The sequence below is a fragment of the Otolemur garnettii genome, unplaced genomic scaffold, assembly GCF_000181295.1.
Source record: "Otolemur garnettii isolate 467f Iridium unplaced genomic scaffold, OtoGar3 scaffold00086, whole genome shotgun sequence".
Classification (NCBI taxonomy): Eukaryota; Metazoa; Chordata; class Mammalia; order Primates; family Galagidae; genus Otolemur; species Otolemur garnettii.
The window spans coordinates 6848455-6862566 of record NW_003852481.1 but is presented as its reverse complement, the minus strand read 5'-3'; the positions used below and the strand labels follow the sequence as shown (position 1 = coordinate 6862566).

Sequence of the window (14112 nt, the reverse complement as noted above, 5' to 3'; positions counted from 1 at the left end):
CATAGTTTTAAGTAGTTTGTTTGTTTGTTTGTTTTTGGGCCTGGGCTGGGTTTGAACCCACCACCTCCAGTATATGGGGCCGGCACCCTACTCCTTGAGCCACAGGCACCGCCCAAGTAGCTTGTCAAAATAAGAATACTTAACATTACTTACCTGAGTAGTAGCAAGTAGTTCACTGCATTAGGAAGCTATACTTGGCTTTAATTATGAATTGTTATTGGGAAATTTGGTTTTGAATCAGAAATCCATCCCAACGTGCTTTCCATGGGGCTGTCTTTCCCTAGGTGATCCTGGTTGAGCTTCATTGTGTGAGTACCAGAGTTCTCATCCCTAAAAGTCGGCTTACTCTCCCATCAGTGACGGTCCCTAGGATAACAGGCTCTGAGTAAATGGCAGTGTCCTCTCTTCTTTAGTGTTTACGCTAAGATGTCAAAGTGTTTCACTGGAGGCCACCAAAATGCCCCAGTACTTTCTTCTTAAGACGATTGGAATAGAATTCGGGATTTCTGCCTTCCCTGTTTGAAAACAAGAGCACAGAGGAGGCAAACTTATTAATATGCAGTGTCACAACTTATTGTCACATAGTAATATATGATATATGATAAAATGTATCAGTTCCGCGCACCACAAATATCTGTGGCTTCACCTCAGCATGAAGGCAAATGAGTTTCCGTTAGCTTGAGTGAGTTTGGAGATAAACTTCAATGTAACAAAATGTATTTCACAGGAAATGTTTGATGTGGCGCAGTTGGCTTATGCATCTCTTATCTATTCGCAGTTCACTCCTTAGAGTTATTAGTCGATTTAATTTAAGCAAATGCCGGGATTACTAACTAATTAAAAGGGTGTTACTGAAGGCTCGTGGATGGGGGAGAGTAGACGCTGGTGCTGGGGTTTTCGAGGCAGCGTGCAAGTCTGATTTTGCCTGATGATACTGTTTGCTAAACATCATACTTTGTGTTGTTGTCATACAGATAAGCCTCAAGTGCATATTCAGATGACTTATCCTCTACAAGGCCTAACCCGGGAAGGGGACGCGCTTGAGTTAACATGTGAAGCCATCGGGAAGCCCCAGTAAGTTCTGAAGGCCGAGGTTGGCAGAGGGTCACGAGCAGTAAATGTCACAACATAGAGATGTGCAGTCACAACTCATTGGCCTGTCACCTGTCTCCCGCTGCAAGGGATGGAAGATTTTTCAGGAAATAAAGAACATTCCGCGAGAGAAGGACTAAATACCTACGGTTCTTAATGGTCAGGATTGGGAGGAAAGTTAAATGCCAGCTCAGATTGAAATCTCAGCTAATTCTGTTTTATTATCATCAACATGATTGTCAGGACTGTTTTCTCTCACACACACAAAAATAATCCTAATACATTTTTAGTGTGCCCACCCTCTAAGGATCTACCTGCCACCTTCGAAGCTGCTGGAAAGATGATTTTCAGACTCACGTTAAGCGGCTAAGTTTAGGGCCATCTATAGGAAAATGAATTTACCCTACCTTTAATTTTCTCTGTTTTTCCCTCAAAGAAAAATGGCATACTTAACGCCTAGAAATATTTGTGTCAGTAAGGAGATGTTCGGGAACTTTTCTCAAGGGGGATATATGCACCATCGCATAAGAGAAAACGAACCAGCTAAGCCTCTTATTTTACGGACAGCATAAAGAAGCTATTTTACTTGCCCTCCTCAGTGACCTGAAGTGAAGTCACCATTGTAACCAACGTGGCAGTGCCACGGGAAGTACTGTTTACTTTGGTGGGGGGAGAGATTTTCGTCTTTCCAGTAAAGATTGTTTTGAACTGTTTCTTAGGGGAAGAACAGCCAGGGAAGCAGAAAATGGAAGAATGTGTCAATGTCAGGGTTAAGGGCACTGAAACTTCAGTGGTACCCAACAAAAAACAGCACTGAGCTCCCTCTGCTGTCCCTGTGGTATGATTTTTTTTTTCTCCTCGCAGAGTTTTGCTAACCAGCATCATCACAGTTTTTCATATAAAGAACTCAGAGCATGGTAACAAAGCTTTCCTAAAAATCTTTGGAAAGAAGTCTCCCCATGCCAGCTAATGGACGCCCCAAGATAACAGAGCAGAGAGCCCAAGGGGGGCCTGGCTGCTGGCAGTTCTCTGCTGATTTCACCCCTCCCTGCCTCTCCGTGGGCTGGAGTTTCCTTCTCTCTGTACCAACCACGTGGCATTTTAAAGATGACCTGGAGGAGGGGGGAGGGTGTCTCGTTCTGTTGCCTGTTCCCTCTGGTGTTCCCAAGCTATTTGGCTTTGAATGCTTCAAGCTCTCTCAAAGCAGTCTTGTCCTCTTTTGAGCACTGCCAGAGATTCAGACCTTGCTTTTTGTAAACTGTTTGAATTATGCCCTAATTAGCAGCTTACCTTTTTTCCAAGTGGAGGAAAAAAAAAAAATACTCAGAGACCTCTTGCCACTTGCAATACCTCCATTCACCCACGTTAACCACCTTTACAGTAGATAGCTTGCTAACCTACATTTTGTTCTTGTATTTTTGCTCTGAAGAAGGTACTGTGGCCAATTGAATGCACTGGGAGGACAGTAAATTACACGTTTCCTCCGGGACATTCATCCCACAGAGGGTATTTGTCCCTCCCAAATAGGACCGGGTATATGGTTGCGCGCACAAGCTCCTCATTACTCCGCTGCTACCCCTTCTAGCATATTACCTATTTATTTTCTCAAGAAATTGCATACCATAAAAATGGTAATTTAACTTGCCGTTAAATGTTGTGAATATTCTCAGCACTTACCCCCACTGATTGTTTCAGCTGTCAAGCAGCGGGACACTCGGTCTGATTGCCAGGCAGACACATTTGCCGTCGCCTACAAGGCGGACATATGCAGTACTAATTTTTAAATAATTTACTGGGTTGTGATGACAAACCCATGTGTAATTAAAGAAAAATTGTAACTTCACATCCTATTTGAGAATTGGAACGCTGCTTGACAGGGCCGCTTGTCACACCTCTGCCCCTAGAGGTGGCGGGAGGACCAGGGAGGAAGTCACCCCCGAGCTGGCCTCCTTTATCCTCCCTTAACACAAAAGTTTTCAGACACACTCCTACAGGTCGGCTCAATTTCAGAGGAGATTGAGAGAGAGAGAGCTTGGAGAACCCGAGTTTTAAACTCTGTGAGTTTGAAAGATTCTGGCTATGTGCACACTTTTGGCTCCGGTGAATCGTGTGAACTTTGCTTTTCACTGATGGATACAAATGTGATACTTTAACGCCCTAAAACAAACTTGCCTCTGATGAGACAAGGGACAGATAGATAAGGTGGAACAGGGCATCGGAGAGAGCAGTGGCTTCCTGGATAGGAGAGGCAGGTTATGGGGGCGAAGTTAAGGGGAGAAGAAATGGCTGCATCTTTCCAGAATCAGAAGTGAAATTTTCAAACAGCAGAGGCCAGAAGGAAGTGCTATTCACATGTAATAGTCCATTCCTTTTGGTGAAACCCAAACTCCATTTAAATATCACAAGTGACTTCTAAGTAATTCCTAGGGTATTGTTTAATAGTAACCATCAGATGGGTTCATGTATCACTAGCCAAGAACGTGAACTTGTTTTTCCTAATTAGTGAGATGATTAACAATGGGCGAAGGCTATCCTGTGGAATTAGCGTGAAACCACACAGCAGGGCATAAAATTAGGGCACAGGGGTTTATTTGCTGATTTGCTGAAGATGAATTGAAAACTATTAAGACTCCTGCTAGTGGGCTGTTCAGAGTTTTTCGACACCTGATGATACGTTATTAAAACAAAATTTATATTCTAAACAGATATTTTGGAGACTTCACGGTTGTAATTCCATGAACTTAAACTATCTCCAGTAGGTCCTCTTTAATCGTGTCACTCTGCGTGGGATTCATTTAACGCGGAGGTGAGAAGTTTGATGCCGACGTCTCGGTGGGAGTTAATAACGGCGCTTGTCTTTCTCCCCTTTCCACGGTAGGCCCGTGATGGTTACCTGGGTGCGAGTCGATGATGAAATGCCTCAACACGCTGTACTGTCTGGGCCCAACTTGTTCATCAATAACCTAAACAAAACAGATAATGGTACATACCGCTGTGAAGCGTCCAACATAGTGGGGAAAGCCCACTCGGATTATATGCTGTATGTATACGGTACGTAAGAAGATACAACATCTGCTCCTAGCGTCACTCACATGTAGCTGCTACGGGGGGATTCACTCCCAACGCTTTGGGTCAAGGTGAAAACCAAAAACCAGTTGGTTTCCTTCAAGAAGTTAAAGAAGCCTGGCTGGACCTGGGTGTCTCCGCCTGGGCTGGAAGTGATGTTTCTTCCCTCCCTCTAATCGTGAGCGTTTCCCACCAGAGTATAGGAGGAAAGCTGTGTCCTGAGACACATGCCATGGAGATTATGGGAGAAGTAATAACTGAGAGGTGCAGCTTGACCAATTAGTAGCTTTTTAGCTCAGAAAGTTTATCCCCAGTGGTTTTCTTCCAGATACCTGAGCTAGCCTTTCTTCTGCTTTGAAGAGCAGAGCTATCCTCTTTTCAGCATGAAGCTATTAAATTCCAAAAGCTACTTCGAGCCAGCAAATACTCAGAACAAATACAAGGTTGCATAAACCAGCCGTAGCTACTACTGCTTTGGACACAAATGCCTTTTTTTTTTTTTTTTTAAAAAAAAAATAGTGTCTGTTTTCTTCCTATCTTCCTATAGGATTATTAAAACATGAATGTCTCTAATCAGCAGATATTTAATGCGCATCGAAACTGACTTTCCACTTATATCTTCTTGCTGACTTTGTGTATGGTGAATATTTCCTGTAGAGTTAAGGAGTACACACCTCGAGTTTCCTGATACTGTTTTCTATCAAATTAAGTCTTCCGTCCCACAGGAGTCTCATGGTTAGTTTCACATCAAGAAAAATAGTCATGAACTGACATGACACAGAATAGGTAATCAGATGCATCAAAATTTCAATGTGTTATAAATATTTGAGAGCGTGTGTGTGTGAGAGAGAGAGAGAGAGGGAGGGAGGCACTTCTTCACGTCAGCAGTGTAAATAATCTCAGTATAAGTATATGTGCGTATATGTATAGACACATAAACTATATATACATATGAAATATCTTTGCCATAATTCCTTAGAACCCAGGTACTTTCCTTATGAAGAAAATAGGAGTCACAGTGTTTTAAGCAGAAGCCTGCTTTGCAGTTTATACCAGATCTACGTGGATATTAAAATATAATCCTTAACCTATACCTAAGGGGCTTTTTTTCCTGAGTCCAATGCAGAATTCAAAGATCACTTCTAATCACATTATTTGTAGCCCTCTGGGGTATGTTTTCTTTGCTACACCAGTATTGTCCACGGTTCACATATAACACCACTAATTCTCCAGGGAGTGGAAGGTAAATTCCTCCCTTTTGTCTCTCCATGTTCTCTCTTCACCCCAGGGCTGAGCCTCTTGGGAGTTGCCTACATGGCTGTGGCCCCCATTTACAGACTTCCAGTTCGGCTCTGTTGCCAAACCACAGGTTTTAAAAAGCAGTGACCAGTGATTTCTGCCAGTCTAGGAAAGGCTTTCTGATCCAGAAGACTTGAGTTATCTGGGGAAAGAACAGATTTTGATGGGTTGTTCCTACAGTTCCTGCATCTCACGATGAGAAACCTTTTGTGGATTTGATGGATGGATGGTTATATTTGAACAATTTTGGATAGTAGCTTAGAGCCAGTATTTATTGGAATGTTCCCTTTATTCCACGCCCTATGCTAACACTTTTACCTTCCTGATTCCATCTAATCCATATAATAATATCTTTAGGGAAACATTATCGTCTTCCCATTTTACAGATGGTAACATGAAGTTTGGAAAGCTCGTGTAACTTTGCCCAAGTTAATTAACTCACCAGATTAAGAAATATGTTTTAGAACCATGAGACTTTGACTCTATGAAGTCTACAACAAGGTTTTTCTTTGTAATTGCTCTTATTCTCACTGCTTTCCAATAGAACAGTTCCTTCCAATAGAATGTGGTCCTCTTACTTTCTGGCCCAGGGTGCATTATTTGAAAGCCAAGATATAGAGAGACCTAGCTGTGTGGCAGACACAAGTACATACCCTTGTCTCCCTAGCCGGAGATGGTACGTACACTTCCCCTTCTCTAGGGATTTGGTAGCTATACGATGTGCTGCCCACCGTCCTTAATCAGCACTAGTTGCAATCCTTGGAATGATAGGATAGAATAGTAACATGAAGTATTACTAGACTATTAATAAAATATTCTAGCAGTTGGCAAAGGTGGTACGTTAATTTTCTTTCCCAAGATTCTTTATTGTACCACCATGGTACTTTTTGAAGTACTTTGCAAACTGAAAATTGACATTCTTTGGAAGTAAGTTCTGTATATGAAGAACAGTCAGTGGTTAGTGCCTAGGCCCCAGTTGGTCTTGTTCTTTTATCTTCTGTGTGTCAAACACAACTCACTAGTCCAGACTCTGTATTTTCTTACACGATAGCCTAACACTGCACTTAGTACTAGAAATAATCTAAGCATTGAGGTTATACCTGTTAATAGAATCTGATTCATTCGGGTCACTTGAGCTGGGTGGGAAGGACAACAGTTGCCCCAGTAGTGATGAAGATAATTGAAAGTGTGCGATTGTCATAAAAATGAGAGGGACCAGTGCCCTTTCTCTGAAGTCTGTGCCCTTGTTAGTCTGGTTCACTCCTTGGTTCCTAATCAGACTTTCAAATCACCTTCAGATCCACTTTTTTTTAATGTTGTGGATATAACACATTGTATGCCAATACCTTTAGAAATAGGTACAGAAAGAGGATTATAGGATAACAAGGGGAAGTCTACCAGGTAAAATGTTCTTCTTCAGTGAGATACTGTGATTCGGGCAAAACCGAAAAAACACATTGATCCCACGCCGGGCAGCAGGCACCTCTGTGAACACAGTTTTGCTGTGTAGCGGAGGGCGTGGGTCTCTTGGTGCCAGGCTCGGGTCAGAGCTTCAGTCCGTCTCTATCAGCACTGACACCTGTAAGCAGGTATGTAGGTGCAGCTAAACGAGTTGCCAGGTCCCTAAATGCTTCCGCACTTGTAGACTTCATAAAAGTTTTTTTGCAGTTTTTGGACAGGGCGTGTTTGAACCTGCTGTCTCCAGCATATGGGGCCAGCGCCCTATTCCTTTGAGCCACAGGCACCGCCCCCTATTCTTTTTAAAAGGTAGTTTAAAATTACATACTTAATCATCTCTACTTCTTGGAGGAGAATGAGGTGTGTATGTGTGTTTTGTTTTTTTTTAAAGGGGATCCTTTTTGGACTGGAGGCTGCTTTAAACAATAACTTAAATGCTTGTGTCCTCAATTTAAAGGAGCAGGGAAAGTCTCCGTAAAACAGAACAATTTGCTGTTGATTCTTCCCTCTTAAATTTGTCCATGCATGTGAGAGAGGCAGTGTGTGAGGAAAATTAAACCCTGAGATTATTGATCAGCAGTGGGAATCATTTTTAGCAGACTTCGCCACCGAGCCCCAAAATAATGTTTTCACAAACTTTTGGGAAGTTGTACCAAACCCAATCAAGGTGCAGTATATAATTAAAGTTTTGATGTATTAATTAGACAATCTGAGAGCTCACTTGAAGGTAAAAGGACACCAGATGTGTCAGGGAGGAAAAAAGTTGACGTGCTTTAGATAAAATTTAAAATCAAAAGCTTTCAAATCATCTTATGCTCTATTATAGCAGAATGATTGCTTAGTTCAAAGTCTTGCTGACAATTTTAACACATTCAGTTTGATCATTTGGGCTTAGAATTCTTTTTCTCTTTCATATTTGCCCTTCCCTTGTCTCCAAATAATTTTTGAAATCATAGAAGAATATACAGTGTATCAGCTGTCTGACAGAGAGTTCCCTAGTGGGTTCCTGGCTTGGAGGGTTGAGCCTGGGTTATATTTAGTTCTCTTGTTTACAAGCCAGAAACCGTTCCTTTTAGGTTTCATCACCGTGGTCCACTTGGGTCAAGCTTTTAACAGGAGCAGAAGCAACTGATGAATATTTATAAGTCGTAAAATTTATTGACTTTTAAAAAATAAAATCTCAGTCAAATCTCGCACGCCTGGAACTTGATATTTAGTGATGACATTCTCTCTCCTCTGTATTTATCACAAGCATAGAAGTAGTTTTGCTTCCTGCTGGGATGTATTGATGGAGAATAATGAAGTTAACGTCCTAGAGAGCAAGTGTGCAGGGCACCCTCATCCTTGGCTGATAGGAGCCCTTTAAATAGACAGCACCGTCCCTCCTCCAGCCCCCCATCTGGAGAAGGATAAGGGAAATGACAGCCATTGTACCCTCTTGGCGTGGCGGTGACTTAACCTCACCTTTGAAATCCGGTAGGGGAGAGGAATGTCATTCGTTTTGATTTTTCCCCCCCCTCCCTTCTCGACTTCACTTTTCCCCAACCCTAATTCACTTCATTAATTAAAAAAAAAAGAAAAATCTCTTTCTTCCTTTCTTAGCTCTTCCACCTAAGGCTCTGGGATGTAATCACAAGGCATAGAACTTCAGGGACGGAGAACTTGGGGGTTTTAGAGCGGGAAGTCATCCAGCAAACATCTCAGTGTCCTCATGCCTTTGTTTTGTCATTATGATCATTGTTGTGTTCAGCATTGTGGGTTTGATTTGCCTTTTTTTTTTTATCCAGATCCCCCCACAACTATCCCTCCTCCCACAACAACCACCACCACCACCACCACCACCACCATCCTTACCATCATTACAGGTATGGTACCTTCATTACCATTGAAAATGTCCTGAATGTATATTGTCTTTCTGGTATATATAAGAAGGAGCCTCAGCGTCCCCTTGAAATCCTTGGAATTTTATTGTTCCTTCATTTTGGAACTTCAGAGACATTAGATACTGTGTCCTTAAGTTGAATCCGAAGGACCTCAGCAAATCTTTAACATGCAAGCATTGTAGATCAGGTATTTTGCAGCTTATGCATAAGGGAATTCTTTTTTTAAGCATCCGTATTCAAAGCAAAATGCTAGGGAAGATGGCAGCCTGGCTACTAGTGAACACGCCGATAGCTTCAGCTTAGCCACGGTTGATGAAATGGTAAGTATTATGGCTTTGGACCTTGTCACTGTCTTAATTTCATCTCATCCTATGGGAAGGGAGCCACCTGACTCAAATGTGCCTATTTGTCCGGGTTCCAAGGGCGTAGTCATCCTTCCCGCTCCAGAGAGGGCCTGCTGGCAGTGTTAGGACCTGTGTGCATTGCCTGGACAGTCACGAGAGATCAGAGGGCGCCACTGTCTTTTCCTTGCTGGGCCCTCCTGTGCCCCTCCCTGCCCTCAGTCACACATTGGAGGCTGGAGAAGGTGGCTACAGTAGCTCTGTCTCAGCAGCGTCCTCTCTTTGGAGTATCTGAAACTCTCACTCAGCGTGAGTTTCACTGTCTCTTATTTACGACTGTCACCATGGGAGGGTTCTGCCCTTCCTGGCAGCCCGGGACGCGGTCGTGTCGCTTGAAGTTGCCCGTCTGGGAGCCCTGGAGGTGGTTCTGCCCACCAAAGTAGAAAAGCCTGTAGCTGTGCCATGTCAACTTGACCTGCTGGATTTCCTTCCATGAGGCCTTCCCCGTCCGCCATGTGTAGGGAACTACCACAGAAACATGTGGAAGGAATTATTCTGTGAGAAAAGAAAAAAAAAATCCCTTGAAAAAGTAACTTTTCCACTTCATTCTGTTAATCTGACGCCACTGCGAGGGCTCTGGCACGCAGGCCTCTTCTCAGACTTCTATGGGAACACCGAATATTTCACTCATTAATCTTCCTGCTCAGCTGTTTTTTAGCCCCCTGGATGTGACAGCCATCCTGTCCACTGATGTTCTAAAGACATTTTCAGTTTTCGTAAGGGTCAGTAAGATAGAGATGACAGAACGTCAACGTGTTCAGGGCAAGAAGAGGCCTCATCAGCTGACGGAGTGTAACAAAAGATTGTCTCATCTCAGTCTCTTCACCTTTCTACCCCGTACAAGGAAACAAAGAAAACCCTTAAGTAAGCCACTGTTAAGGATTTTTCTAAACATTGGTTCCAGACACCATCAGTGCCAGCCCTGAATTTGAACTCTTCTGCAAATCCATCAATTGGTTTTTGTGTCTCTCTCTGAGCTCAGCTCCGTCCAGGCTCCTTCCTAAGTGCTTGTGTGTTTCCCTTTTCGCTCTTGGTCTCCTTCTGCTTCTTAAGTAAACTCAGCGTGTCAGCGGAGTGAATCCGTCCCTGCCGTTGTTTCTGTCATTCCTAAGCACATCGCAGATGCTCCTTCCCGACTCTGATTTCCAGAACAACCACGCTATCAGCTTTTCATGCCAAGACTAGGGTGTTACCTTCTCTGATTTCTTTCCTCTCCTCCAGCGTGTAAACTGAATCAGGCCTGTGCTGTTGTTACCAGGGACGAGCCAGCCTTTATCACCTCTCATCCAAGAAGGCTCCATCTAGGTAGCCAGCCAGGTTTACATCCCGAGGCCTTATTCACCGAGGGTATAAACACCATATTTCTCTTTCCTAGGGAACAACACTTTCCATTTGTGGCTGGCCTTCTCCGTAGCTTGGGCTTTTATTTTCCTAAGACCTTTCTTAACACTCCCCCCCCCACACACACACAATCAATCTCAGCAACTCAGCAGAGTCGCTTCAGTTCACGGCTCTTAATCCTTCACTCCCGAACTCAAGCTAATCTTACGTCCTCCAACAGCTACACCTCACTGTTATCACAGTTCCGACTGCAGAGACTCCATTTAGGAGGAAATCTGAAACATAAACAATGCTATATTTCTGTCCACATCCAAGGGAGCTCGGTCTGCGTCCAGAGTAGCTTGTCTTGGCTCCCGTCTCTCTGCTCCTGGCCTCTCAGCTCAAGGTAATGTAAGATGATCTCATAGGATGCACTTTAGCCGCGCCACACACAAAATGCATTTGAGGTAATGAATGCCCAGATTCTCGCAGGCCCAAGCAAGAGGAGTTAAACTAAAATTGCTACTAAAACAACCTCGTCGGATCCGCTGCCTTAATGGATCTGATCGTCTAGGCTTACTGGGTCTTAACAAGCAGTCTTATATATATATATATTTATCTTGCCCAGAAAGTACTTTTGGAGAATTTAACATCTGCTCCTTCCTCCAAACAGATTAAAGGTTATAGAGCTGAATGATTCTGTGCCCCATTTTAAAGGTCCAGGCTATCCCCTGGATTTAGACTGTGCTCCTAAAAAAATCTTCCGGGCCGAGTCCTGACAAATGGATAGCTAAATTAATTTCCACCCCCTTTCTCTCTTGCACTGTTTGGGTACATTACAGCCACCATTAGCCTTAAAAGCTTCAAGATCCAAGTCCAGCGACAGTAACATAAAGCCTGAGCTTAGAGAAAAGGAAGGCCACGGTCATCTGTTTCTTTTTCTCCCAGTCAAATGCAATAACTGAAACCCATTCCCCAGGTCAGAGTTTCATTACAAGAAAAATGTACACATGCAATAGAAATATATTTTTAAACTCCAAAAGTCATAGTCGATTTCCGCTTCCTCTGAAAGGAAGTGTTCCAGTGTTATATCTTTTATCTTCCATAACCGGGATAATCGGATTGTTCCCCTTGTTAGGGAGGCAGACTGGCGTTCTATTCCGAGTCACCTGACTCTCTCAAAACATGTTCAGACTTCATCCCAGAGACCCTGGAAAGAGAGGACGTGTAAACCCAATTGGACTCTCCTTTTTCTGGCTCCTGCTTGCCCTACCTCGAGCAAGGCCAGTGAGTTACATATGAAGGCACACATCTGAGGGTAGTGGGGCTACGGAGGAATTTGTGTAGTCTCTAAAGTACTGTTGGATAAATGGAAACAGACGATCCCCAATTTATAATGGTTCATTTTAAGATTTTTTTCCTGCTTTACCAGGGTGTGAAAGTGATACTCAATTGGTAGAAACTGTCCCCATAGAGTCATTTTATCTTTCCCTGTTAGGACAGTATTCAATAAATTACATGAGATCTTCGATGCTTTATCATAGGATAGGTTTGGTGTGAGATGATTTTGCCCAACTGCCGGCTTATGTAAGTAAGAGCACATTTCGGGTAGGCTGGGCTAAGCTGTGATAGCCGGGAGGTCAGGTGGTCACATGCATTTTCAACTTAGGATGGGGTTGATTGGGATATAACTGCATCATAAGTCAAGAAGCAGCTGTGTTTGACGTCAATCTGTCAAATCAACCTTGTTATGGCTTTACAACTATTAAGCCATTATACCGTCATTAGAATTTTAGAATTTCTTTGCAAATAAAAAACAATTTGGGGGATAACATTGGATTGGGAGCCATTCAGAGCCTCATTGTAATTGGCCAGAGGTTTCTTGGTATCTCTCTTTTCTTTCATGTTTTTGATATGTTTTCTTTCATGTTTTGATATTTTGAGAGTGCAGTGAGACCGTAGTTCACTGCAACCTTGAGCCGTAGACTCAAGTGATCCTCCTGCTTCAACCTCTTGAGTAACTAGGACTACAGACAGATACCACCACACCCAGCTAATTTTTGAATTTTTTAATAGAAACGGGGTCTCACTATGTTGCTTAGGTTTGTTTTGAACTGCTAGCCTCAAGTGATCCTCCCACCTTGGCCTCAGAAAGTGCTAGAATTACAGGCGTGAGCCACCATGCCTGGCCAATGCTGTTTCAGCTATTGCTATTGGCAAGCCCTCATTCCTTTATTTATTTCATCATGTCAAACTGTCCATGTGGGTTCATTTATGAAGATCCCTGCTGTCATATGGAAATGGAACTGCCTAATTTATATTGCCCCAGAGTCCTTTGTTAAAAGAGAGAGACAGCCAGCCTTTACCCTGGGTAAGAAGCTCACATACGGAGTCCAGAAAAGTAGAACAGAAACTTACCAGCATACTAGGGCGGGTTCTGTTTGTTCTGTCTTATTTTTTCCTTTCTTGGTAGTTAGTTGACCTTGGATATTAAGTGTCCATAAAAGTACCTGTGCTGTGTTGGTTGCTGACTTTAGCCCGTGTCTCCCGGTTGGATCAAGCGTTTTTCCTGTAATCGTCTCAGGAGAATGTTTCGCGTTTTCCTTCCTTGTCAGTGTGGATGTTCCCTGGTCCCTGCCTGGTTTCGTCTGAGTTAGACGCCTGACGGAGAATAGCCAAGGAAGAAAGGATTCAGAACGCGGTTCTAAACACACTTGGCGGCTCCTGTAGAAAATTCAGGCCGGGAGGAGTTCAACGTACAGGTCACACTTTACAGGTGACCGTCATAAATTAAAAAATGAAAACCACCTTTGAATAAGAAGTGAACAGCTATAGGGCCAAATTCGGAGACACGTTTTAAAATCCTTTCATAAGAACGAAGTAGGTCCTTTCTAAATGAGTTTTCCTCTTTTTTAAAGTATATACCCAATTAAGTATTTTGTGTTCCTTGGAAAAGAAAATGGCAAGGTTTTTCTTACTGGCATCTAAGCACTCAGAAACCAATATATCTTGTAGGAAATGATTCCTGCCCTCAGGCCCACGTTATTATTTTGGCTTTCGTAGTTCTGCTAGCATAAGCTTTGTGTGTGTGTGTGTGATGTGGGTTAGATTACTTAAATATAGAAAGTGAGGATGGTATATTTTTAGAATGTGCCAAAGTGGGGAACCTCAAGACCATAGCACATGTTCTGTTTCTTAGGTGCAAAGAAAAGAGGCACGTCTGTAGCCTGACCACCTAAACTGTACTCGAGAGCTGTCCTCCACGTGGAGCTGTCCCCCAGGAGCTTAGCTGAATGATCCCCACTCTGTGCTGTTGATACTTGCCTGATGCAGGGCTGAGCACCCATAATGCTAGTGCCTATGAAGACAGAAGCCTCCCTGAATCTCTTCAGATAGGTTACACATTGGAACTCAGTGGGAGAGGCCGTCCACTGGCATGACGGCCTCTCCTATTGAGTCCATGGCACAGGCAGAGGGTGATCGCATCACAGTGGACTCCGGTCTGTTCCATCAAAGGATGGGTAGAGTGTGGCAAGAGAGGACCGCGTTTTGGAAATCAAGAATGAAAATCCAACATTACTTCAAGCATCTGT

General features: G+C 43.3%; 1 protein-coding gene across 1 annotated transcript in view; it reads left to right on the top strand.

The window, feature by feature from the left end:
- The window catches only part of CADM1 (cell adhesion molecule 1), a 338357-nt gene that overhangs the window by 292628 nt on the left and 31617 nt on the right, over positions 1-14112 (top strand). Inside the window, 3 exon segments of the mRNA XM_023516068.1 lie at positions 975-1074; positions 3971-4143; positions 8703-8780. Of these exon segments, the coding sequence (XP_023371836.1) occupies positions 975-1074; positions 3971-4143; positions 8703-8780 (351 nt within the window).